Source organism: Lepisma saccharinum, chromosome 17 (assembly GCF_977018435.1).
Source record: "Lepisma saccharinum chromosome 17, izLepSacc3.1, whole genome shotgun sequence".
NCBI classification, from domain to species: domain Eukaryota; kingdom Metazoa; phylum Arthropoda; class Insecta; order Zygentoma; family Lepismatidae; genus Lepisma; species Lepisma saccharinum.
The window spans coordinates 41,277,157-41,304,906 of NC_139245.1; the positions used below are offsets into that span (position 1 = coordinate 41,277,157).

A 27,750-nucleotide genomic window follows, 5' to 3' on the forward strand; every position below is an offset into this window, starting at 1 on the left:
GTATCTGCGCTTGCGCCTCATAACTTCATTTCCCCCACGTGGAATTGGCCTTTATTAGAAGAAAACCAAATTTGTAGTGCTGTCTTTCGTTAATTTATTTCGTAAGCATACAGGATGGATGCGCTGCCATTGTTCATATCGTTTCACAATGCAATAACGTGCTTTCGAGCGCGGCATGCTTGTAGTTCTACATTTAAACGCCAGGCTGTGTGCCAGTCGACGCGGTTTGAAACTATACTAATAGATGGCGCGCAGATCGATTTCCTGTGATTTCCGTGCTTCAGAATTGCCAACACACTGTTTCGGAGAACGAACCATTGTTTAGTTAACTGGTAGTTACTTTCACATTGAAAAACCCGGTGCTGGTTAAGACTGGCTGTTATCTCGAACTGGCAGTTAGTTAACAGAAAGATTAACAGGACATTGAAAAACTGGCCCTTATTCACTAAAAAAGTTCATCTTCGTTTTTGTGAAACAACATCATATTGTTTGAAGATCATTTGCAAAATTTACTCAGAAGTTTGAAAGTAATGTAAATATGCATTGACAGCAAAGTTATTTTGTCTCTAAATGTGCAGCCCAATGTTAGCAATGCCACTCATCTTGGATACAATCAACTGCATTCATTACTTTATCACTTGCAACTTGTTTTTATCTATTTAGTTTCCCAGTTACTTTCACAATACTGTCAAAGTGCGGAAAATTACGAGATCCAACTGATAAAGGAACATTAAGAGTGTGTCAAAGCAAGGTGCAACAAAAACAAATGCTAAACTGCATGGCCTATTTAGAAAGTAAGTACCATTAGGCTCTTAATAATATAGTAGATAACAATTGTTTCAATTGCTAAAACTAATTTGGAATCCTAAGGAAGATTAGTTTTAACTACAGCACCTTGAATAACGTAGTGTGGAAAATGGCACGGTTCTCCACTCGAAAATGATCCGCTAGAGGCGCTGGTGTTGGACCCGGTGCTTGGTATTCGTCTGCTTATAATGGAAGTAAATGGAGTTTTCGCTGCAACGTCTGATTCTTTTATATGAAGCATTTCTATGAATGTAATAATTGCTATGATATTTGGTACAGTGGTCGTGAAGATATTAACGAACATTCTAGACAGTCGACCACGTCCTGTTATCGTCATACTTTCGTTAATAATACGGGAGAAAAAATACACGTGGAATGCTCTTGGCAACTAAATTTTTGTGTATGAATTAGGTTCATTATTATTATCATCATCATCATTTCTTTTAAAGATATACACACTGAAGCATTTTTATTTATGATATTTACTGTCTCTTTTCTTCCGCTTTAAACTAATTGCGGCGATGATGATAATGATGATTCCATGAAACGACAAGGGGAACCCCACAAAACTTTCTTAGTGCCATCGACATGAGTGTAAGGAAACTTTCAAACCAATGGGACAAGTGACACGGGATGTTCACACTGTCACACTAGTGACACACACTTCCAGACTGTAAAATAACATTCATTGCACATGAGGGTCCAAACAGCAAACGACACGTTCATATGGTGTATTCGCGTGCTACTTGTTACTTCGGTCGGAAAGCTCCTTAAAGGAAGGGTGCTGAGATTGAAGCGACGCGCTACAGGGGGAGTTCTCAACTAAGTGACAAGCGACATGGTGCCTTCAGTCTATTGGCAAGCGTTTGCTGCTAATTGTGCGAACAACAGATAGGTCACACGACAAACCGCACATTACAACAACAGATCTAGGCGACACGATAAGCCACACGTGTCGCTTTGTCGCTTGTGCGTCGCTTAAACTGGGCCATTTCCTCAATAGCTTGCAACATATTGCCTTGGTTTGTTGTTCGCGCATGTGCGATGCAATGAGTGTCTTGCTTTAGGGAGATTGCGCACCAAAGCGACAAGGGGCACGCAACACTTATCACTTGAGAATTTCACCAACCGAACGCTGGCCTGTGCTTCTCGTCACGCCGCTACGATGTGAAATGTTGCTCTTGATTGGCTCCTTTCCAAGCAACATGTGTCGCTTCGGTATGAAAGTTGCATTGGACCGAAGGACCCGTGTCGCTTTGGTGTGAAATCTTCGTATCGTTTGTCGCATGTCGGTTTGGTGTAAAATCTCCTTGAGGAAACGGTGCAGTCAGAGCTTGTGTCTCTACAGTTCGAAAGGCTGCATTGATTACAGACTGCTCGCTTCCAAGCGACACTTATGGTTTGTCGCCTCGGTATGAAATATATCTCAGGATACTATTTAAAAAGTATATTCTAATAACATAGAAAAACAAAACTGTAGTACACAATCCAACACCTGACGTCCGGAATCACTTTGCGATGTTTCTTCTTGTGTTACGCATGCTATTTATTTATTCATTTTATTTTACTTTTCTTTCCAAATTAATGTCATTTCGTGACTGCAAATCACTTCACAAATATAACTGTTGCCATCAATTCACTTACCGCCTTTCTAGACAAACAAATCAACACAATATATTCCAAAAACTAACTAAGCCGCATTACTTTCATAACAAAATTAGCACCTGGTTCGATCGCACTGCCATCTATGTTTGTCATCCATCTGGGGAACTAGTTTCTTGGGTCGTTTTCCACACTACGTTATTCAAGGCGCTGTAGTTTTAACAGTTGCACATTATTATTATTTTTTTATGTATTTTCTATCACATCAGGTATATTTATTTCACATGGGGCCAATTGGTCCTAAAAGGAAACATACAAAGAAAATAGAAAAGGAAAGACATACGTAGGTATAAGTGTCCAGCTTGTTAAAACATCTTAAAGGTTTGTGGGTCTGTTAGCAGAAGGAATGCCCCCAAGAGTTAGTCTTAGGTCCAATTTGTGGTCAGAGAAAACTAATCGTTACTGGGCCTTCAAAGTGCAATCTACTGAACCACTGCCCAATGTAGTACTTCCACCAAAAAACTAACAAAGCACATTTGATCGTAAGATGATAGAATTAGTAGATTTTTGTAAAATAGAAGTAGTTCTACTTTTGTATTAACAATGATTACAGAAAGAAAGAGAGAAGCTTGAGAAACTGCCAAAGGACGCAAATATTTGACCTAGAATATCCTCACCTTGTGTCATCGTTTAATCAGTTGCAACAATCCTCGGATTTCATTTCCGTGGGCTTATTTAAGTGTTGTGTTATTGAAGTGTTATTCAAGTCCAAATTAATGTATTTGTGGTAAAATTTGTTTTGCGTCATAAACATCTGAAAAATAATTGTTAGAACGCTATTTTCTTTGTTGTAATATAATGCTGCCTATAATATTTAGTCACCCCTTATGGGAGGGGCATATGCCCGCGTACCCCTCACGCTAAATCCGCCAATGCAATGAGAGCTTCAAAAATTGGAACAAAATGTTAATGAACCTGCTGGCAATCTCTGCACCAGCATATATAAAAATTTGTTCCTTAAAAACACATTCAAGAGGCCGAGCAATACTTGTGCACCCTAGTCTACTTTTTACAGAACACATCAGGGAAATTTTATCCAAAAAGGATGATTTCACATAGTAGATTCTGGCAATACTCGATCGTTCGCTGATGGTATAATCTTCACAGAACTAGGTTGTCGTAAAAATAATAATAAAGAAAAGATGAAATGTGAATTTAATATTTTATTACAAATTATCTGAATGTGTTACTCAATTACCTACAAATATATTGTATATACAAGAAAAAAGATTTTCCTCTGTAACTTTTAGAAAAGAGTTTTTTTCGTTCTAAGCGGAAGTGAGTTCACTTCACCCGACATTAGTTCTTCACAATTGTCAAGGCCAGCCACCAAGTCAAGTAAAAAACACCATCTAGAATCTTGCATTGCGTCCGTTGTTTGCAAATTGTAATTTAATTTGATAATTTATGGTGTGGTTGTTTCTCTTTATCTGTATGAGGTTAGTATTTCGGAATATTAAAATGTCTGGTGTTTATGTATGCAATGTAAGTGTAAAAATGGTATGAAAGAAAGTATTATGAGGCTGTATTTTGATCGTCAAATAGACAAATGTTCATGGAGTCGTGGAACTTGGATATGTACGGAATGCTTTTGTAATATATAACAGTATCATATTTCGCACTTGTCACACTTTCTCCCTCTCTTCCATGTAAAGTCAGTGCAAACTGTGTAAATTCGGCATTACTGTTTGGTATGGGGAAAACACCTCTCACTCGTTTATTTCGTCTTGTTCGACATGGTACTTAGCTATTATGCATTGCCAAACATTCTTTAAGGTGGGATTTTGCTTTTCTCACGAAAATAATTGCAATTTTTCACATTGCGAGTATTTATTGTTCTTTCGGTAAGAATTTACAATACTGGAAGGATCTCCAATTTCTTTCCTACTTATACTCACTAAATATCGAGTCCTGATGACGTGTCTGCAGTTAAGATTTGGGGGTGACGTGTAGAAATTGTACATGCACGTGTACAAGTTGTAAAATAATTAATTACCACGATCATTCTCCATACACAAACATGGGAACCATGTTTGATGATATGAACAATTGACGTTCATTTGAAGAAAATGGCTTCTTGCGTGAGGAAGTAAACATTGCTTGCCACTCTAGTGCTACAAAACTAACATTCTGTTAATGTATGTGCTCGCAATTGGCCCACAAACCATTCTATTATATCTCCAGGAACCATTTTCGGTTAGGTTAGACAAGCATAGTTAAAATTTAGTTCGTAAAACAATGCACGGTACTAATCTGGGTAACACTACTATACCGGAGACGGATTTCTTCAAATTTACAGGAGAAAGTACTTACGCAAATCATTTTCTGTAGCATTGTTGATGTTCGGGAATGTAGTTTTCATCCATTTTAATGCGAATGGATGTGGTGTTCTACGAAAATCTATTTCCGACGCGCTATTGCCGCTGCTACAAGCCGATGTTGTCCGTATATGCTAAATTGAACGAAAGGAGTGTTAATGGAACCTAACCTAACCTAGTAGGCATACCTCATCCCCGTGATGGTTCGTGGGGCTATCGTGATTTTTTGGGCTAACGTCAATGGTTTTTGGGGCTAGCCGTGGATGGTTTGTGGGAAATAAGGAACAACAGTAAGTACTCGTTAACGTAAGAAATATACATTATTTTCATTAGAAATTCATTATTTCACTTAAAGAAATGTTCCGCAATGCAGAATAGTATGTTAGCAATGTAAAAAATTGCGAAATAAATCATTGATAGGTGTCTCCGGTATAGTAAAGTAGTACCCTAAACTGACAATCCCTGGACAGATTTCTTAATTTTTACAGAAGAAACTACTTACGGTAATAAGTTTGTGTAGCATTGTCTAACATCTGCAAGGTGTTTTGTGTGATGTGGGAATGTTTCATAGCGGAAACTCATGTTGTTTGTTGACAATTAATTCTCCGACTGAGAATAAATAGCCTTTGCCACGCATACACCTTCCTTCCTACATCATCATGCGTCGTGATTGTGTTTTGTTCATGTTCATTGAGTATCTGGTGTTTCGACCCGTCTGTATTTCCAACGAAAGGCAGAAACATGACATGTCGTGGATGCATGGTGAAATTTGTACCGGGTGTGGAAGATCCAGTGAATTTTGTAATTGAACATGGGATCGTGATGGAAGGAATTGAATGTTCAAAGTGTGGCAGTGAATGTAAGCTACTCGTTAGAAGGAATGGGCTGTGGGTATATGCTTGTTCAAAAAGAGTCCAGGGACGTGGGAAGTTACGGTTTAAAAGAGTTCCGTGTAGATTTGAAAAATCGGCAAAAGTGTGTACCTTCATAGGACAAAGTAAGCTTGCCTAATATGACGTGTCGTGGATGCATGGTGAAATATGGGGGCAGGTAACGGCCAATTTCTAACATGCCTTTAACAGGGAGTCTATAGAAAAAGCCGGGGAGTGGAGGTGGGGCCACGGCAGCGGTTGGGGGTGGTAGGTCAATCACCCCAGGGGCGGAGCCCGAAATCGGTGGGAAATTTGGACTCAAAAATTTGAAACTAAACAATTTTTTTTTCATTTCACACCGATTCCTGGATGGATAGCTCCAAATATCATTCACGGATAACCCCACGAACCATTACAATTTTCTTCGTAAAACAATGTGAAAAAAATAATAATAATAAAAAAAAGATGATCACGAGCTTTGTTCACGGGCATTTCTTGGGTTCCGAAGGTTGAAACACTGCATAACAAATGAAAATCGACAAAAACACAAGCACGACGCGCGATTACCTAGGAAGGTGTACACCCCGCCCCATATTGTGTGTAGTACTCCTAATGTGCAAAATTGCAATAACTTTCATAAAAAAAAACGTGAATGCATCTTCAAGAATGTTAACATTAACCAGATGGGTAAGTACGAATGTCAAAAATTGACAAAACAAAAAAGTTATAGGTGTTCGGGGACTATCAGATTTTTACCATTGGAAACCTTGTCTATTTTACTATTTACTGTGGACAAAAAAGTACAATAACAAGCACACACAATTAAGGTTACCAGATGACAAACTATAAAGAGGACATTTTTTAGATTTCACAAGAAAATTTATGAATTGTTATACTACTGGAGAACACTCTTAATGGCATAGCAAAAATATAATTTATACAACTGAACTCTTACATTACCTAGTACGAAAATATGAACGCAGTGTTTCATGTCAGCATCTATTGTAAAGGTAATGTTAAGTTCCGCATTCCATCAAGGGGATGTGAAGGTGGGGCCCCCACACATTCTCGATCTCCGCCATTCTGGAGATGATGTGATCAGCACCACACTCCTGCCACCTTTACCCCCCCCCCCCCCGGGTTGTGTTCAGGTACCCATTGATTTGAGACTGGGTGAGCCCAGAGCCACTTTATGCTGGAACAAGGTGGGGGAAAATTTCGACCTTAGATCACCCACCCTGGGAGGAGAGCTGGGTCAAAGGCCCAAAGTTCAGAATTTTCGATAATTGCACAATAATTCCAAACACCGGAATTTCAATTTTTTTTCAAAGTTGCTTTACATATCTCCATAGAGTGGTCTTTTGTTGTGCTTTCCTCCAAATTTGGTGCATCCATCGTCCATACGGCCTATTCTAGAAGCAAAATTCCACACACTGTCCTGAAGCTGGCAACACTGCTGCTTTATATAAAGTTATTATTTTTTTACTCAAGAAGTATAAGTCTGATTTCAATGATACTTTGCATAGTTGTAGGAATGTACCACCGCTACATACTACATTTTTTCATTCACTTCAGTCTATTAAAGGGACATGCCATATGCCAAAAAAAAAAAAAAAACTTTCTTCTTCGTTTAACATAAAATTTTTCATTGTGCCTCCCAATAATTTATCTTCACTAAAAGCCCTGTCTTTAAGAAAGAAAACAAAATAAATTTTACCTAAGACAACTAGTCTTTGAGTAAAGTTTTTTTTCTGTACTTTGCGGGAAGTTTGAAAAGCGCACGCTTGAAAATGTGCTGGCGTGACCAAGAATACAATTTAAGAATGAAGTTATATGTAGTATAAATAATGTAGAATATGTATATGTAGAATAAAAATTTTCTCTTTCAGTTTTTGAACCAAAATTAAGTATGAACTCTGAGAATACCAACTCTGAAGATAAGGATTCTACTAAAACTTACAGTCCATCGGACATCATCAGACGTAAGTGTAAAGTTTACTGAATTCATACAAAAAAAAATAATTTTTGCTATATTAGCCTAAACATATATATTTTATGGTATTGAGATTTGAATTCTGCTTAATATATTAAAATATTCTTCACAATGTACAATTTATTTTACATTATGTTTAGTTCTCAGTTGTAGATTTAAGGCACCAAGTAAATAGTATGTGAATTTAAGAATGTGGTATTTTCATACTGAAATATATTGCAACAAACTTTCTGTAACTTCTGCTAGGTCATCATTTTTATTTTTAATATGAATATTTGTTGACCCTTACTTTACCTCCAGATTTTTTCTTGTTTCTTGGTTGAAAATAATGTACAGGCTCAGATTGTGTTAAAATTTGACAGGTTTTTTGACAGTTTCAATGGCATTCATTCATATTCATGACACATTGTGGAAAAACACAGTTTAAAATACTAGAAGTTTGCCATTGTAGCTTTAATGTTTTACGTGGGTGTATCTTGTGACATCATCCTCATGCCTAGACAGACAGTCTAATATTTGGCACGGTTAGCCAAATAGTCTTAGAAAAGTGATATAAGAAAGAAAAAATACATGATAATTAAAACCCTTAGACAACGGAGCAAACGACAAACTCGCGAACGACCGAGTAATTTTCAGCACGAATTTTAAACTTCTGCATGTTTTTAAATAAAATTTTGTAGCTCTGGAACTCAGAACGCTAGAGTTACAAATTATACCTTGTTTTGGTCAGTACACATGGGGCTATAAGGCTATGCTATAAAAACCAAATTTTCTTTTATCGGGTAGAAGAAGAAAGAAGAAAAACTTGTTTCTTTTTTACGAATTTTGAAATTCGTTGCACTCCCACACTAGCAACACCGAGACAAACATTTACAAAACTGTACCTGCACATTGTCTGAAATACATGTTACATATTATCATGGAAAAAATTGTGCACATATTGCAGATACTTTCCGAAAAGGAAAAAATCAAATGCAAAGCAATATAACAAAAATGAAATTAATTAAACCTTGCTAATTGCTAATTACATCCCTCAAGACTCATTCAGAACTCAAAACATGTATATCCGAACATTATCCGAGACACAGTATGTCCAAAAAGTCGCATACTACGAAAAGAAAAGCTCCTTGTGACAATGTCACAAGCCGGCATTAACGCAAATACATGCTGTGATAATATGTCACAACCCGACCATTTAAGGGTTAAAGTATAATAATGTTTTCTGCCAACACAATTATGAATAAATAGTAATACATTATTTTTGCACTTACTTTTATTTGGTTTTAACACAATATTTCCACTGTTTGAAACGTTGTTTGTTTGGTGAGATAACATCCATGCTACCTCACCTGATGAAGACTATTTCAAGCATTTTGAATATTCTGTCAAAAAAAAACAAATGTGGGCCAGAGGAAAATAAGTGTAAAAAACATCATTGCAGAAATAGTTTATAATGTGCTTAGCTACTAACCGATATGTCCTAGGCCATATTGACTAGTACCTGTTACAAGCAATCAAAATAAGGCATAAAATAACAAACCTTTATTATTACCATGAAACCTACATTTTTTAATAATATAGACATAAACATACCTGCACTGGTTAAAAGTAGATAAAAATCCAATCTTGCACCCTTACAAAGAAAGATCTTAAGGAAAAATTTACAATGGGTGATAAAAGCTATAGATGGTGGGAGGTTAATGGAGCTAAGCAGTAAAATTATGAAATACATTACTTGTGGTGCCATCTGTTGGAACAAATCAGGAGATTTGTGTGGGCCACATTTCTTGCCATTTGTCAAGCAATATGTAAAAACCTATGAACATTGAATTAATTCATTAACAATTTTTTTCATATCCGAAATTGTCTTGAATTCCTCCTGTCTTTATTGTTGTTGTTAATTCCTTTGTGGAATTAGTGATCTTGTTACCCTGAATGCTTTTTAATAGTTCTTCTATGTCAATTACTAAGAAAGCACATCACATATGTAAAAAGGTACTAAGGTAACACTCTTCTCCTGTGAAAGTTTTAATATTGTAAATTACACTTTCACAGATTTTATCATAAAAGTTAATCAATAAAATATGTGATAGACAAGCAAGTGTGTTTGTGTTTTCAAGAAGATTAAATTCCAGTATGCATTTTATATTTTTCAAGTCAAAAGATAAGTTTAAATTGCTAAAAAAATTGAACACGCTTACTTCTTTATCAAATGACTAGGTGTTTAATTATTATGTGAATATTCATTCATTGTTCTAGTTGTAAAATGAGTATTGGTATTAGCTAAAGAAATGTATTTGAAAGGATCATAACTTCATACCTTTGTTCTGACGTTTTTTGGTCACATGAAAGGGACTTGTAGCTTTTCCAGTAATTGCAGATTGATAACAGAATTTTTGTTTTAAGTACACTTTATGCATAGATACACTAACCAGGAGTGGACCTGCAGTTTAAAGTGGAATCCGAATCACTATGTGCCTCCAGCAGGTATCGAACTCAGGACCCATTGATTACAAGGTGACAATGTTACCACTAGGCCATTGGGGAGGCCTGATGTTTGGTGATAACGTGCAAAAGTAAAAGGGTAGCAGTCTAGTAAAATTGCAATATGGAATTATCAACAACGTTGTTTATTTTGCACTCGCTTGTTTCTTATTTCTGACAATTCTACGCAGTGAATTGCATGATGGTTAAAATGCATCTAACGAGCTTTAAAATGTTCATAGTACACACAATCAGGACATGTTAATAAATTTTTGTGGTGTGAAAGCTAGTACTGCAGCAAGGATCCATACATATAGATGCACCAGTTTTTACAAATGAATCTCATCTCTGAATTTCCCCTCCCTCCTGCTGATTTGGATTGAATTCTGATCTCTTATAGTTGTGTTGCCATGCAGGAGGCTGTGATCGGATTGAGTAGCAAGATGATCTTGTAATAGTGGTCAGTCTGTATAGAAAGCTTAGGTTTGTTTAGATTTTCTGATGGCTGTGCTAGAAGTTCACGTGTGTAATAGAGTGTTAGGTTTTTTTCCTGCCAGATTGTTGAACTGAAGCTGGTGCCACTTCACTGACTTGCCAACAAAAGGGACCAGTATAGGGTGATTAGATATTTGTGCTCAGAAAGCTGTATGTAATAGGTTAGGTTGCTGGATACAATCATTTTTCTGTAATAACAACCCATTGCGTAACAGTCCATGAGTGCCAAGGCCTATCTGCCGGCCTCATTTTCACCTGCTGAGGTGGGAGATATTCAACCAGTTGCCAGGTGACATGTGGTCAGTAGGACAAATCCCCAGTTGTTGTTGTTGGTTTCCATGACCAGGTTATGCTACTCATTTGTAGCTCCCCAATTTCCTCACGATGGTGGGCAGCCACCGTTCCCATACAAAGGCCAAAATCTCAGGAGAAAGGTTGTTACACTTCACCCACGAGTGACTCTAATCAGTGTGCGTCCCGTAACCGGAGCCCAAATCATGACACTTTAGACCACAGTGCAGCATATCGTTTTTCTGCACATCAAGCTAATTATTACTGTGTGCAATGTTAAAAGAACCTTTTCCCTGGAAAAGGTCAGAAATCCTGAACCATTCTGGAGAGGGGGGAATGTAACTTGAGAGTTATGTTGCCACATGTTTGTGTCTCATTGCCGTAAATCACTGCAGAAAATAGTTGAGAAAATTTGTGCAGAATCAATTGAAGTAAGACACCAACATCTTGGGGAACAAGAATCTCCAACATCGGTATCTGGAGTGGTGGACAGGTCATTTCATTCTTAGAAAAGATTGCGAGGAAGGTGTAGAACCATACAGCAATTAGAGACTTAGATAAAACTAACATATGACATAGAATTGCACTTTCTGAAGAACTAGTGTTAACATTTTGATTACCGCATGCACATTGGTGGGTCATGTGTCTAACAAGGAGGACAACTTCCCTTGTGTTGGATCACAGCCATTTCAGTGTCATGCTCCCCCACTCTTTACAAGTATTGAATTGTGATTATCAAAATGGTAGGTGTGGTTTCACAAAGTGATGGTGGTTCTTTTGTTAAGTTAGTGCATACATTGTGAAAAGTAAGATAAAACACCATGGGACCGTGGTGTATTTATACCATTGCTCAAAATATTAGTTGTGAAGTTCAGTGTGAAGGGTGTCCCAAGAGAAGAAAATAAGTTCCCTAATACAGTTTTGTTCCTTTCAAAGAATTGAATATCTAAAAAAAGTGAGCTGATCTCCTTTACAGTCATAATAAAGTGCAATGTGTGTCTGGGATTGATAATGTAATTTTTTCTGATACATATCAAAGTTCAGTTGATATTTGGCATTAGTCCATATTTCAGCATCTTCACTTTTTACATTATTTTTAATGTACCAAAAAGGTCAGTTGACTGAAGGGTATGATGTTTTCTCTATGTATTGCATAGCATTTAGTTTCAAAATATAAACCTGCAAGTCATGTGCTGATACCGATACTCATGTTTTGAAGACAAATTTAAACATAAAGCTTACTTTGTGTACATTTGTGGCATGAATATGATCAAAATTTTAACTAAGAAAATATCCAGTAATTGGGACATTTCCACTGCTACGAAGAAGTCATTGTGACATGGACATCTGTATCAGCATGTGCCAACGCAGGCTACAGGTTTGTAGTTAATATCTCCTGTCGAAGTTTCATTTATTGCAGATGTATGAAACAGATGTGTGAAAATTTGAGAGCAGATACGCTGAGGAAGTTTTTTACCCAGAGCAAAACAAGTAGTGAAAAAAATGTCTGTCAGGCCCACCGGACAGTCTAGTCTTGCGCTAGCATCTCTAACAGCAACATACACGGATTCTGAAGGTGAAGATGAAGCAGGAGAAGATGAGAAGAGAAGCCCGGGACAGCCCAAGTCCGATAAGTCTCCATCAAGCAGCACAAATTCTGCATCGAGTGCAGTCACGCCACCTTCTGCAGCAAAGCTCGCCAGCCAGATGGTCAACGCTCTGGTGAATTATCAGGACGACACCGTGATTTCGGATGATGAACCGAATGACGTTGACAGTGGGAAGGGGGAAACCGGTGAATGGGTTTTCCGAGTACAGAAGTCTGAGCAAGTCACCAGCACTATGAACGAAGACGATGTCAAGTTGCCTCCAGAACCTCTCGGAAGATGCTCTAATGAGCTCCAGGAGAAAATATCCAGATTATATGACAAAATGGTCCGAAGCGGATTAGACATGAACTCCGTAATTCAGCAGAGAAAGGATTTCAGAAATCCGAGCATATACGAGAAGCTTATCCAGTTCTGCAGCATCAATGAGCTCGGGACGAACTATCCCCTGGACATGTACGATCCCTCGAGATGGGGGAAGGAGTCTTTCTATGAGGAAGTGGCGAAAGTTCAGAAAGCCGAGATGGACAAACGTGAGAAGGAAAAGAAGGAGAAAACCAAAGTGGAGTTTGTATCGGGGACCGTAAAGAAAGGTGTGGAAGATGACGTGAAGAAAAGAAAGTCAAAGTGGGATCAAGTGGGCACAGCAGCATCGGTCGGTGTCCCTTTGAAACCAGCCACTGTCATTCAGCCATCGTCTCTAACGACAGCTGTAACAGGTACAAAAGGTACCGTGATTTCTGCATTTGGGTCTCTTCCCAAGAAGCCACGTGCTACATGAAGTAGCGAGAGCAGTGTTCAACAGTTTTTTTGTATTGTAGTTTCATAATGTCTGAAGATACTTTGTTTACCTTTTAATTCTACAGTGGAGAGGGGCATATCAGTAATGTGAATGTCATTGCTCACAGATTTTGTTGTACTAGAATTGTAATGTTTTCAGTTAACATGGATTTATAAAAAGACTTCTGTTATACCAGTGGGGTTGTGTGTGTAACTGGTGTTGCAAAGACAACAGATATATAGCCAATTGATTGCAGGATAAAATTGTGATTTTACATGTCAACAGATTAATTTTATGTCCTGAGAAACAAGTATCATGAAGGTAATATCAGTGCAAAGGGAAATGCACTCAGATGGAGGTGGTGTTCCGAGACTGAAAACTTTGTAAAGTGATGTGTGCTTGCAAACAAGGCTAAAAGGCACAACTTATAATTGCGTAGTGGATGAGAAATTGCTTATCTGAGAGTCGAAGGATTTGAATTGAGGTCATTGAACTCTTTGCTATGAGATTGTCTATTGCTCTTGGGGATTCCCACAATAAATGTTTTATGTAGGACATGCAGAGTTTTCTGATAAGCTAGCTGGAATCCTTTTTTAAAGAAACTTATGAACTGAAGTTTCAGTTATCCTCATAATATGGATGTTAACATTTGTTTAATCCTTTTTATTTGGCACCTTTTGTTTGTTCTTAGTTCATTATCTTTCAAAACAATTTTGATAGAACTTACTCCTTGTGACTTTCAATTTGTTTTTGTGCTATAAGCATACACATTATTATTGTCATATCTGAAACAAACATATTTTAAAATAATAATGAATGGAGACATCTGATTATTATTTTCCATTGTTCTAGTGATGGTAGTTCTGCATATGAAATACAGTATACAATATTCATGAAATTACTGTGTTGTCTATATCTATGTAATTTGCATTAATGGAAAGAGTGAGCGTGAACTAAGAATAAAATTTAGATTTTTATCTGAATTATAATTGGGTACATGTGTACATTTATTTGCTTTGTTGAAATGGAGGTGAAATAAGATTTACCTAGGTATAAGGTAATCTCAATGTTTATTTCTGAAATAAGCTTTACAGGCTACTATTTCTCAAAGGCCACTTGAATTGAGAGAAAATATCTGTTACGTAAGAATTTTAAAGTTTCTGTTTTGCTGTTACAAAATATTGTGTAAGTGTCATGTATTGTCCTAGGATGAAAGAAAAGAAGCAGAAAAATATTATGGTTCACTTTTTCCTACAGTTATATGAAAATCATTGTAGCAAATTAAAATACCGGAATAAAATTAAGATGATTTTTTGAAGATCCCTTAATTTTGGTGGCCACTGTCATGGACCATCCTTTTTGGAACATGGATTATTGCTTGCAAGCTTTAAAACAATGGGTTTCGTAGATAAGTTAGTGCTTTATTCTGATGTATTAACAGGGTGGTTACTCACCGGGAATTCTGCATGAATTATTTGCTCCGGGAATTATGCGCGAGTTCTGCATGAAGTTTTCTCATAGACGTGAAACTTTTATTAATCCAAATCCCATTGGTTTTAAACACATGTATAAATGCCCCGAGGCAAGTTTTTTACCATTTAGCTTATATTTTTATCGAGAAGGAAAAGAAAGCTCCGTGGAAAATAAAACAGAATTCTCTCGGTCTGTTTTGTTTACTTGTTAGTGTCCTTTCCAGAACAATCTATCTGACAGACAGAATATTATTGCAAGATAAAGTTGAGAAGTTAAATTTTAGTTTGCATTTTTATTCAATTAACAATTTTTCATATATTCAATTAACAATTTTTCATGTAATAGTATGAGGGAGAGTCAAATTAAAAACTTAAAAGTCCAATAACAATTGTAGGACAGACTGCATGCAGCTCAAATTTACATGAGCTATCAACTATTATTAACAAAATGACCTCAAGGCTGCACACAATAAAGTAAGCTTCAAATTGCCATTTTTGTCATTTTAAAGATTGTGCCTCATCTACACGCTTGCACCAGTGAAGAGGAGTGATTTCTTGCCCTCTGTCAGCCTAAAACTTACAAAAATTTATTGCAAATGAAAAGTTATATCTCTGTGCATACTTACCACACCAGGAAGTTTACTAATGGAGGAGAAAGTTCAACAATGGCCTCAGTTCGCAGGCAGATGGGTGGAAAGGCCTTCGCAGTGCCTCATAAGTAGACCTCGGATTTTTAGGTCCTAAAAAGTGTGCTTGTAGGTTCCTAAAATGGCTCTAAAATAAGTTCTTGAAATCTTAAATTAGGCTCGAAAAATCCTGAAGTAGCTTCCCAAAAAAACTTAAAACTGTTCAAAATTCCTGAAAAATACTGATTAGATATAATCGTTAGAGAACCATAAGGAATCTTAATAGGTATATTAACAACCAATTATTAATTTTCTAACCAAATTTTCATTTGCAAACATCATTTTCATAATTATCCACAAATTTTCGTAATACTATATTTGTGTTGTTAGCAAAAGTTACTTTGTTGATATGAAGAATCAATTACGTATGTATAATTTGCTGCACAATACCTGGGTGGCAACTCACCGGAAATTCCTTGAATTCAGGGAATTCTGCGTGAATTTTTCTCCCATTACGTGAAAAATTCCATCTTTTATTAATCCAAATTGCATTGAATTTATACATATTTATTAATGCCCTGAGGCAAGTTTTTCACATTTGTGACTTGTGTTTATAGATGTATTTTTAGTCTGAGTATGTGAAATGGCCAATGTAATCTCTGCACTTTAAATTGCACTTTAAATTAAATATTTAAAAAATGTATACCGTATAATTGAATTAGAATTTTTGGATACATAGGAATCACACAGACCCTTTATATTGTTAGTGTATTTGTTTGTATGTGTGTGGTTGGTGAGAGGCGGTAATACGTAAGGTTGAAAAACATCTGAATTTTTGGAAAGTTTGCCTTGAAAACCAGGAATTATATAGGGTGTTCCGTATAGGATGCCAAATTAGAAAATTAAATAAAAATAGGGAAAATATCATGAAAATTTGTTATATTTCACTTATATGTAAGCAGTAACATCTCCCATTTACATATGAAAGACAATGTCAGGTATATGTCCACCCCTACCGAATCTGCGTGCATTTATATGCTCCACAAAATTATTGATAACCCTCTCGCAGATGTCTGTCCTGATGCCTCCAATCACCCGTATGATTGACACTGAACTAGTTGACTGAAACTTCAACATTAGTCTGTGAACTGTAGACTCGTTAGGTCTAAAATTCCTTCCAAAAATCGTACAAAGTTTTCGCTCTGTCTGCATTGCACTTCACCACTTTGGTAAAATGTCTTCACAATGAGAACACGTTGCTCAATCGTAAACTGTTCCGTATCGTAACCACAACAAATGGGTCAAAACAATTGAGGCTACATTAATCGGCATGACAACAGATACCAACATTGGTAAAAACAGGTCTGCCAACCTCGAAACAAAACAATAGCACTCGATTCAAATTCAGCATCCTATACGGAACACACTTTAGAGTGGCCACTCTGAATACAAAACAATCTTTTTCATGTTATCCACAGTCAAACTCTGCCTTTTGTGTGTGTGGATCATCATAAATGCTGAAAATGATCTTTCAACAAAAAACATAGTCAGTGATGCAAATTTGAATGCTGAAACGTTACTTCGCAAGGCGTGAATGCCAGAAAGTACCGAACTGACGCGAAAGTAAGTAAGACAACACGGATCACAAGTTTGTACTTTAAACTGTGCAGGTAGGCTAACAATGGCACCAGACAATTTGCTTTCTTTGGAGCTTTGAAAAAGCATTTTGGAATTAGGAGGGAGGGAAATCGACTGAAAGTATGTTCCTAACACGGTAGTCCATGAATTTTTTCGGTACCAAACCGAGCAAAAAAAAAAATCCTGTAAAACCTTTATAAATATATAAAAACCTAAAAAAGGCTTGATTTAGGTGCATAAACATAAAATAGGTTCTAACAAGCAAAATAGATTTTTTAGGCACTATAAAACTTTCAGTTGTTGCATTTTTAAACGAAATGCTGACATAACTTATTATTTCTTACATACCTGTAAAAAAGATAGGTTAAAAACCTAAAATCCGAGGTCTCCTCATAAGTGACTGCACGTGGACCCCAAAGCTGCTAAAATGCAGCAAAATTGTGCTACCATACATGCAGAAATCGACTAGATAAGAAACAAGGTTTTCATTTGATTCTCCCTTGTGTGTCCTGTGACATTTGTGTTTGTACATGTTTTTCGAGTCTGAGTATGTAAAATGGTTAATGTGAACTCTGCATTTTAAATTATTGGGTTGGTCCGAATGAAATGTCCGCCCCAGGTGCATCATTGCCAAAGGACAAAAAAATCAAAACTACAATACCTGGTTAATCAAAATAGTCGCCGTCTGCAGCCACACACTTTTGCCATCGCTCAGCCAACATTTGGATTCCATGGCGAAAGAAGTCTGGAGTCTGCGACACAAAGAACTCCTGAACGGCATGTTGCAACGCCCGATCATCAGCGAAGGTCTTACCTGTCAGGAAGTGATGAAGATGCCGGAAGAGATGGTAGTCAGTGGGAGAGAGGTCGGGAGAATATGCTGGATGAGGAAGGGTTTCATATTGCAACTCATGGAGAGCCTACACCGTCCTTTGCGCGACATGTGGGTGAGCATTGTTGTGCAACATGAGGACACCATGTCTATTGCTGGATGCTTGTGGAGAAGTTTGCGGTGCATTTCATGGAGTTCAGCACTGTAACGATCTGCATTGATGATTTCACCTCACCTGAGAAAAACATGATGGATCACACCCACCATAGACCACCATACCAGCAACAACACCTTCCGTGGGTGTGGTTTCGGAAACCACCCTGGACGTTGATCATGATCCAACCATTGTCCTGATCGTGATTATCATAGCAGATCCATTTTTTATCTGAAGTGACAATCCGATGCAAGAAACAATCCCGGTTATTCCTTACACTCAGAGAACTGCACACCTCCAGACTTGTTGGCCGGTGTCAAATCATGTGGTACCCATGAGTCCAACTTTTTCACTTTACCGATCGCACGGATCTGCCGAACGACAGTGGTATGGTGTATGCCTAACTCGTCTGCAATGCCACGAACATTTTTCCGAGGCTTCCACGGTGTTCCTGAGGATCTCATCCGAACATGATGTTTATCGATGGCCACGGGGCTCATTTTGCAACGCTGTGTCACCGGAACGAAATTTGACAAGCCAGCGGCGAATGATGCGTTCCTTTGCCATTCCTGGCCCAAATGCACTGTTAATGTTTTTGGAGGCTTGCTGAGCAGAATGTCCCAGTTTGAATTCGTAAAGAAAAATCACTCGCAATTGTGTGTTCTCCATGGTGCACTTTCAGACGATCCTCTTAAGCATCACACTGTCTCCCGACTGTCTGGGTGCTCCAGCCTGTTTGCTGGATGTATACAGAGTTTATGACATTAGACCCGTGACCTCAGTCAATCCCTGTGTTGTGTTCTTGCAGTGAGTTTCTTACCAGACGTCAAAGTGGAATTAGAATTTTTGGATACATTGGAATTACACACACCCTTTATATTGTTAAATATCTGTGTGGTGAGAGAGGTAATAGGTAAGGTTGAAGCAGAAAAAACATCTACTTGTACCCTTGTAGTTTTGGAAATTTCACCTTGAAAACCGGGAATTATACATGAATTTTATCATGGTTCTAGAGTGGCCACCACCCTGACTAAGAAAGTGTGCAAGTAGCGCAATGCATGTGAACCGTCATAATAATTTAATTGCAAAGAAAATTTGCCAACATTGTTGATCTTCATTGTGTTGATAAACTATGTATGCAAAGAAAAGAAACAATTACGGTGATACATAAATGTTACATTTTTCTTCGTCCTGATGTAACTCATTACAGTGCTTTCAATAAAATTACATTTTTTTTTTCATTTGTAGGGTTTTAAAAAGCCCCAAACCATTGAAAACATAACCAAATGCAGAAGCATGTAGTAACTTACAGTGTACAGCACCTGTGTCAAGGAATCAAAGTGTATTACTGACACAATTTAAAATAAACATGAAAACCATGGAAATAACTAAGAAATAAATATAGAAGTTGTGCTTTTCGTCTGGATGCAAATTCTTCATTAGACAGGTTAAAATGAGGGCAATCATTTATTTTATTAGCACAGGCATGGTTGAATTCTCTTCTGACACAAGTATATAATAATAATAATTCCGTGTAATAACCTTTGTTGCAAAAGAACTACCTTATTCACCGAGTATTATTCACTACATGGAAGCTAAACACCTTTGTGTTCTTACGTCAGTGTGGAGCACCTTCGATGTTAGGTTAAGCTTGTTGGATTTAGTTCTCGTATCATAATTAATAGAAGGCCAGGCGAGGCTTGCTGAGAACCAAGCCTAACCTAACAACAAAGGCATTCCTCACTGACGTCAGAACAAGAGGGTATTTATCTTCCTTGCAATGATTGAGATCCTTATTCATCTACCAATTTTGGCTACTCCCTCTCTCAGTCAGTATAGCATTGACATTCTCATAAATTTTGCAACATTCCATTTATAACAAGTATCTGACTAATTTTGCACTTGGTTGCGTTTCTGTACTTCAGGCTATTTTACTAGATGTCACTTGTATATGTGTTGAAATCCTTTTGTTTGCAATTTTCTTTAAAATTAGCCTGTGTTGGGCTGTTGTGAAAGATTTCAAAGGTTTCTCTTATAACACACTGCAGTTTGTCAGTTACATTTGTGTAAAATCCTGAATTGTTGCTGATGCCTTTATGTCTTGGGAGAGTTCAGATTCTGAAGTTAGATTTTTGCTCTTTTTTTAGTTCTCATTTATTCTTTCCTAGATGGTTCTTGTGTTACAGTTCCTTGTCCTATTCTCAAAGTTGGTTTTCATGCTACGTGAAGAAAGAAGAAATCACCATTATTTCTCACTCAAAATTTCACATTCACTGTCTTATGTATTGTCTTCTTTTAAAATTGCAACACTAGTCTGCATTTTAGCATTGTTTTTGGTTTGATGCTGGTATTCTAATAATAAAGTCATTGTGATTTCAAATATAGTAACCATTTTCCCAATCACATAACAATTTTTTTTATAAAATTGATGCAGAAAATCTTTAAATATGCAGTCATATAGAATGTTATTGTATTCGAGGGTTGCTGGAAAAGTTTCTGCAAACTACCACCAACAGTGGCGCTAGTGTTCCGCTATTATAAAAATCGAAAGAATAGACCTTTTTTATGTTTAAATTATCTTTGATTGTTTGTTTAAGCCTATTCCTTTATTTTTCACAGCAGTTTGAAGTAGTTGTTTTGTGTGAGAAATGGAAATTTCTCGTGAACACTTTCGGGCAATGATTTCAAATGTAGTTCAACACTAAAGCAGTGCATCGAGCGACTTCATTTGGCTTTTCGGGATGAAGCACCATCCAATAGGATTGTGTGCAATTGGCCTTCCGAATTCCAGCGTGATTGCACATTTCTCAGTGATTAATTTCGTGTAGGTCGTCCATCCACGTCTGTTGTTGCCAGTAATGTTGATGCTGTGCGTGAAATGATTGAGAGAGATCGGCATGTGATATACCGTGAGATTCAGGCAACCTTGAACATTGACATGAAAGCAATACATAAGATTTTGCATCGTCATCTGAACGTATGGAAACTTTCAAGCCGATGGATCCCACACAACTTGACCATAGCTCAAAAACGGGCTCTGTAAATTGACGTAAATAAATGCTCAAAAAATTCAACAGAGGCAAGTCAAATTTGGTGTACTACATCGTTACAGGGGACGAAACTTGGATCTATTCATATGAACCCGAAACTAAACAGCAATCCACTGATTGGGTGTTTCAAAGTGAGCCGAAACCAACAAAAGTTGCTTGTTCGAGGAGTGCTGCCAAGCAAATGATTGCTTGTTTCTTCCGTTATACCAGGCTTTAGAAGATCTAAGGACTGTAAATGCTGAATGGTATACAACAATTTGTTTGCCAGAGGTCATCAATGAATTGCGTAAAATAGCCCCAAATCGTCGCATTATTCTTTACCACGACAACGCCAGTTCCCACTCAGCACACCAAACTGTTTATTTTTTGTCCAGTAAATATGTGGAATTAATGACTCATTGTCCGTACTCACCTGATTTATCACCTAATGATTATTTTTGTTCCCACACATGAAAAATAAGATGCATGGTGAGCGATTTGTGTCGCCTGAAGCAGCTGTTGAAGCATTCCGAACAGCAGTTTCTGAGGTATCAGCTTCAGAGTGGAAAAAATACTTTCAAACTTGGTTTGAGCATATGCAAAAGTGTATCGATCTTAAGGGTGAATACTTTGAAAAACAATAAAGCCATTCCCAGAATTTCACTTCTTTTTTCATATTGATTGCAGAAACTTTTCCAGCAGCCCTCGTACTTCAAACAAATCAAACCACGTATTATACTCAGTATTAATATTTATTTTGAAATAGAACAAAAATAAATCAATAAATGAAATAAGTAAATGTAATAAATTTAAGAAACAAAAATAATATTAAAACACCAGAAGTGCATGATGAATTAAATCTTGTAATTTGTTTTGTATGTCCAGAACTTTTTTAAGTTTCATTCTATAGGCCGCTTTGGCAAGTTTTTGTACTCAGCATCTATTGCTATTTCTCTGTGTGTACACTGCCTAACAGTAATCTACAATCAATTACACTCCAATATCCCTGGTATATTTTTCCCATGTTCATGTTGTGGTGGAACCATTTTTGTTTCCTTGCCATACATTTACTTTGAAATAATTAAGGCGAGATTATAAAAAGTGCTCTTTAAGAATCACTTTTCAACAGTTTATTTAGTTGTGTCTCATCACAATCTGCTTCATTAACCCCACTTTATTATCAAGAGCAGAAGATATAATCTTTTCTTAATATATTAATCTTTCCTCTGCAATGTTTATGAGAATTTTTTAATGACGAATCTAGTGGCCACTCTTCTTATACAATCTTCGTGTGTTCTAATGGTCAACTTGCAAATAAAATGTGACACTTTTGCATATCCAAGTTGTTGAACAAGTAGGATGGCCAGAATTTCGTGATCACCTGCTACACTCTCACCAAATATTTAATTTAATTGAGAAACAGTTGACTGTAGGCGAGAATGTTATGATTGAAAACTGTCGTGAGGTTTGAAATGAAAGGTATTTGATAGATTTCAACATAAAGTATGTAGGATGTTTCCGTGACCTTGATCAAACTGGCAAGGTGGATGGAGACTGATGCAAGTTCCAGTAAAACATAAGGAACCCTGTTCTGGAAATGCGTCATTATAAAGTTATAAACCAAAACTAGTTGGGACTCGACTGTCGAATAAGACAACTAAAACATGTGGCTTGTATACTTAACATGGAGATTACTGCAGTGTATTGTAGCACTCCACGATGAAATCGTTACAGTAGTTGTTCAAAATAGCATGCAGGCACAACAGCGTCACAATAACGTCCGTCACATTTGCTCCAACGTGTCTCTTATTCTACTGTCATAGTCCACTAGTATGGGCTTATAACTTTTGAATGGCACATTTCCAGACCAGAGTTCCTTATCTCATATTGCTACTTGGATCAGTCTATCCACCCTGTCAGTTTGTTTCAAGGTCACAGAAAAACACTGTACGTGTTATTAACTTATAGCAGATCCTTAAGGTCTACATTTATCTATCTTCACAGTCAAATTGTCAAATTATTTAAACCAATACAAATGTGTGAACTTCAGTATAAAATAGCTGATGTTAGGCAACTTCATAAATATTTAACTAAAAAATCTTGTTGGTTGTCATTTTCAGAGTGCATGTAAAACAAATCTTAAAGCAGCTTGACCCATTTAGACCAGTTTTTTTGGAAATACCAGGTGTTTCAGAAATAACTGGGGCTTTACAAAAATTTGTTGGAAGTAAACTATTGAACTTACTTTATTGAAACTAGACCAGAATGAACAAGGAACGCAAACAGCTTGTGCATGTATGTTTTCTTAAGCTGAGTGTTCACGTCCCTGCTGCTAGGCAACACTCAAATCATAGTGTTCTGTGCAATGTTTTGGTCCCCAAGACAACAGGGTGTGTGACTTCTTTTTGTGGGGTTTCATCAAAGACAGGGTATTCGTTCCACCGATGCTGCGCATGTGATATCGCAGACCTAAGTGAGCGATCAACACGATTGACAGGCCCATGTTGATGTGAGTATGGCAAGAAATAGACTATTGTGTTGATGTGTTCCATGTCACCCGTGGTGCACACATTGAACATTTGTAGGTGTAAAAAAAAAAAAATGTTTGTGTTCGTCGTTCATTCTGGACTGGTTTCTTTACTTGCAATAAATTTTTGTAACCCCTCAATTATTGCTGTTTGAATTTTTACAAACACTGATATTTGCATCTCTTGTATTCTAGGTAGGTCTCACAAACCTTTTTTTTTTTAAAAAAAAATTACTTTGAAGTAATGGACTGTTTTTTTACAGCCCCCAATGACATTAATACTTCAACAAATACCTCTTCTGCCGTGGCATCAAATACACACAGCAGTGCCTTTGGTACCAGCAGTGACTTGCAGCTGCCACAAGCAGGATCCGCAGGTAAATTGCAACATTGTAGTCATAAGTCAAATGTGCATTACTTTACACTTGGATTTCATTAGAAACTTCCCAGTAGTTCTGTAGTTTTCCAATTTAAGTTTTCAGTCACAGTGTGTGGATGCACAGCATGGCCATGTACAGAGTGTCCCAATGTGTTTACACTCTTTGAACGTCAGTAACAGAAAAACTCTGATAGATGACTGGACTTTTTTGTATTTGAAGGTGCAGTGTCTACATTAAGTGTGTGTGTGAGCATGTAGGCATTCTGTTGTTTTTCGTTCCATTACAGCCTGCCAGGCAGTAGGCATTAGTGTAAAAAAAATGGAAGAGGCGAACTTTTTTTTTTTGAGAAACTGAAGAAGTGTCGAATGTTGGAGAAAATGGAAAGGTTTCAATGGTTACAGTTTTAAATTTTAGAAATTGTAGCTTTCCTGGAGACGTGATTTGAACAGTGTTCTTAGGTTGGTTAAATCGGCACTTATTTCTAATGTGAAATGCATGTGTTGCTCCACCCCATCATCTACTCATATTTATACTTAACACTTGAGAGCGTTGTATATACTCGAAATGTTGGAAATAAACACCATCTTAACCTGGGTGATATTCCAAGAATGCATGTTAAATTTTTAATTTTTGTTGTTATTAGCAAAGTTACATTAAGTTAATAGGGAACATTGAATTTAAGTATGGTTTGATGTACATTAATTTATATGCAGTATAACTTTTCTCAACATTGAATTTAAGTATGGTTTGATGTACTTTAAGTTATATGCAGTAGAACTTCTCTAATGTCATTTGGGGGGAGGGTGCCTAGGATGCTTTAAAAGTTTGATTTGCATGGTAAATGGAATATTAATGAAATCGATATAAAATATGAAGTTGGAAGGCACTTTTAATTTTATGAACATACAAGTTTTGAAATTGAATTTTAAGTTTTAATTTAATTCACAATATTTATTATACAAGTAAATTTTACACACATACATATACATATAATTCTACAAATGTTCTCTTGCTTAATTGAGTAGATCCAGGTGGTTTGAAATAATCAGATATTTGGTCCGATACCCGGTGGAGGCACATAGTGGTTGGATGCCACTTTAAACTGTAGTCCCATTCCCTATTAGCTTTACTGTGCTGTGCACTCAATCAATAATCAGATATTTCAACAAGAAGGACAAAACCTTTCAAAAGCTAAAAATGTCAACTTTCAATAAAGACTTATCAAAAAAAGAGTATTTAACATCACAATTTTCCTTTTCAGTCCACAATTTCAAAAAACCTTTTTTGTTTGTAAAAACGCCAATAATCAATAGGGATCCAGCAGTAAAAAATTCTAAAAGAACACATCTGTTCTTACATATTTATATTAGGTGGTGAAATGGTAGTTGCAATGCGATAAAGGTAATATCCTCACATACTTCTTCCCATTTCTAGGTCCTGACATCCCATTTCTAGGTCCTGCCACTGTTAAAATAGAGCCACCTGATTTTGACAATGAAAAGGTTCCTACAGTGCCATTGGCCAGCAATGTTTGTCTTCTACTACGAGATACTTCCTCAGGAATTCAAGCTGATGAAGGAGAGACTTTGAATAACAGGCCATTTAAAATGCCACAGACACCCCACACGCATCGGACATGGAAGGGTATTTACGAAGTTCCTGCTAGCCGTACAAGCCAAAGTTCAACAGCTATACCGATGAATTTCAAGGAAGCGACAGACAAAGCTAGTTCAAAATTTGCGAAGTTCTGGACAAGCAACCAGTTACCAAAAATATCCAAAATTAGAGGCATGGCATCTCTTACGAGGGAACGAAGAAGGTTCCTGTTTCCAAATTCAACATTCAGTCCATCTTACATTGGCTCATCGAAGGAAAAAATAACAAGGCCAAATGTTATTGATATGGATTTGGAAAATGAAGCCGGACCTTCCAGTACAACCAGTTCACCTAGCGACATCATTGATATGGACATAGAACATGTAGGTGGATCATCAAAGGCAAGCACAGTCACTTTGCCTTCCAACACCAATATAATTGATATGGATGTGGAAAACATCGAGTGCATTGGCTCTGCTGTCAACAGAAAGGATTCACCTGCAAGAAAATCACTGAACGTAAGTACGCCATCGCGGCAGGATGAAATAGTGGTCCTGGATGAGGAGGTTGGACTTCAGAATCAAAATGCACCCTTGCCGGTGACAGAGGAGACCAAAAATAAGTGCAGCGATGATTTGAATAATCATCTGATGCCTATTCTCGAATGTGCCGTGTGCTTGGAGTATATCATACCCCCTATCTATCATTGCCAACGTGGTCACCTCATCTGTTCCGATTGCAAATCTCAGCTCCCCTGCTGTCATACCTGTAGATCGCCTTTCTTGCAAACAAGAAATCTTGCCATGGAGCAAGTGGCTCGCCAGCTGAAGTACCCTTGTAAATACCACTTAACCGGCTGCATAGAACATCATAAACTCGAGGACAAGTTTGAACATGAAAACAACTGCATGTTCCGTGCGTACCTATGCATCCAACATGGATGCGAATGGAAAGGATTCCTCCCTGAAATCCTTGCACACATGAGTACTTCCCATCAGGATATGCTGTTGTATGGTCCAAGGTGTAGTCTTACCATAAATCTCAACCCAGCAGGAAACATAAGCGAAAATTGGTTTCTGACAGCTTTTGACGAAATTTTCCGTGTTAACTTTATGCAGAATGGTGCCAGAACCCAGATTTTTGGTGGTGTTCAGTACTATGGACCGAAAAAGAAATCAAAAAATTTCATGTACACTTTTGAGGTATCGAGCGAGAGTGATGTTTGCAAACGTGTTATAGTGTATACGAGAACGACTCACAATGATTCCAAGAAGATGAGTGCTTACTATGCAACTGGCGACTCTTTCTTCATACGGCCACAGGCTGCACACTTCTTTGCATCGGATCATAAGCTGAAAGTTTCACTTAAAATAGTGAGAACGAAGTAATCTTCATTTATTGATCAAAAGGAGTATCATTCAGCACATTTTACTTCTCCCTACTTTTACTAACTGAACACACACTGGAAATTTTTTTCGTTTATAGTCTGAGAATATGTTTTTGTAGCAATTGCCCTCAAGATGCAGGTAATATTCTTTTTATATTCTGTATGTATTTGGAATAGCACAAAGCTGTTTGAGCTGCAAGAAGAAATAATAATCTTTTGTTAAGATTATAGGTGAACGAAGTTTGTATAAACATGCCACATTTGTAGTCTCCAGACAGGTTAATCATATATGCTACATTTTGATTACTAAAAGGTGCAGTGAAGTGCAGCAGCTGAGTATGCAATTTTCTTAGATTTCTAGGATTAATGTTTTTGCACCACACTACTAATCTATGACTTGTGTTGAAAGTGTGTGCTGTTTGAGCTTTATTAATAGTGAAAATCCATTTCAATTTCGTGGATAAAGATATTAAATCGTTTTTAGCTGTACCATTGTAGAAGACAAAAATTCCTTCATAAAGATGTTTATTTTTGTAAAAAAAAAAGAATTGATAGGAATGTGTGTTATTTCAATTTAAAATATGTTTGTTGTACAATATTATATAATGTTTTTGTTTGTTTGTTTCATTAAGTAGAGTATTAATCACTTTTCATATATTTTTTTTGAAAAAGTTCCTTATTAACAGGATTGAGTATTGATTTAAAAAATATACAAAATAATTGTTCTTGTATTAGAAGTGTTAAGGGACCAAAATAAATGTCAAATAATGTTTATACGTAAATAAACTATGCTACAATT

At 37.0% G+C, this 27,750-nt stretch overlaps 1 protein-coding gene across 3 annotated transcripts; it reads left to right on the forward strand.

Moving 5' to 3' along the window:
- The first annotated feature begins 3,771 nt into the window (after positions 1 to 3,771).
- Positions 3,772 to 27,750, forward strand: LOC146001692 (SAP30-binding protein). Of its 3 annotated transcripts, none has more exons than XM_083139343.1 (4): positions 3,772 to 3,908; positions 7,549 to 7,641; positions 23,852 to 23,965; positions 25,403 to 27,750. In XM_083139343.1, the coding sequence occupies exons 2-4, from the start codon at positions 7,569 to 7,571 to the stop codon at positions 26,950 to 26,952; spliced, it is 1,737 nt and encodes a 578-aa protein (XP_082995469.1). In that variant the 5' UTR covers positions 3,772 to 3,908; positions 7,549 to 7,568; the 3' UTR covers positions 26,953 to 27,750. The 3 variants fall into 3 exon arrangements, with proteins under 3 accessions (XP_082995469.1, XP_082995470.1, XP_082995472.1); XM_083139344.1 differs by having other exon boundaries at positions 25,424 to 27,750; XM_083139346.1 differs by lacking the exons at positions 23,852 to 23,965; positions 25,403 to 27,750 and adding an exon at positions 12,343 to 14,293 and having other exon boundaries at positions 3,795 to 3,908.

What these genes read in the sequence shown, in the direction of transcription:
- LOC146001692 (XM_083139343.1), top strand. Translation starts at nt 7,569, where the DNA reads ATGAACTCTGAGAATACCAACTCTGAAGATAAGGATTCTACTAAAACT. An exon ending in TCCATCGGACATCATCAGAC is followed by an intron (nt 7,642 to 23,851) that starts GTAAGTGTAAAG and finishes GTTTTTTTACAG; the next exon opens with CCCCCAATGACATTAATACT. An exon ending in GCCACAAGCAGGATCCGCAG is followed by an intron (nt 23,966 to 25,402) that starts GTAAATTGCAAC and finishes TCCCATTTCTAG; the next exon opens with GTCCTGACATCCCATTTCTA.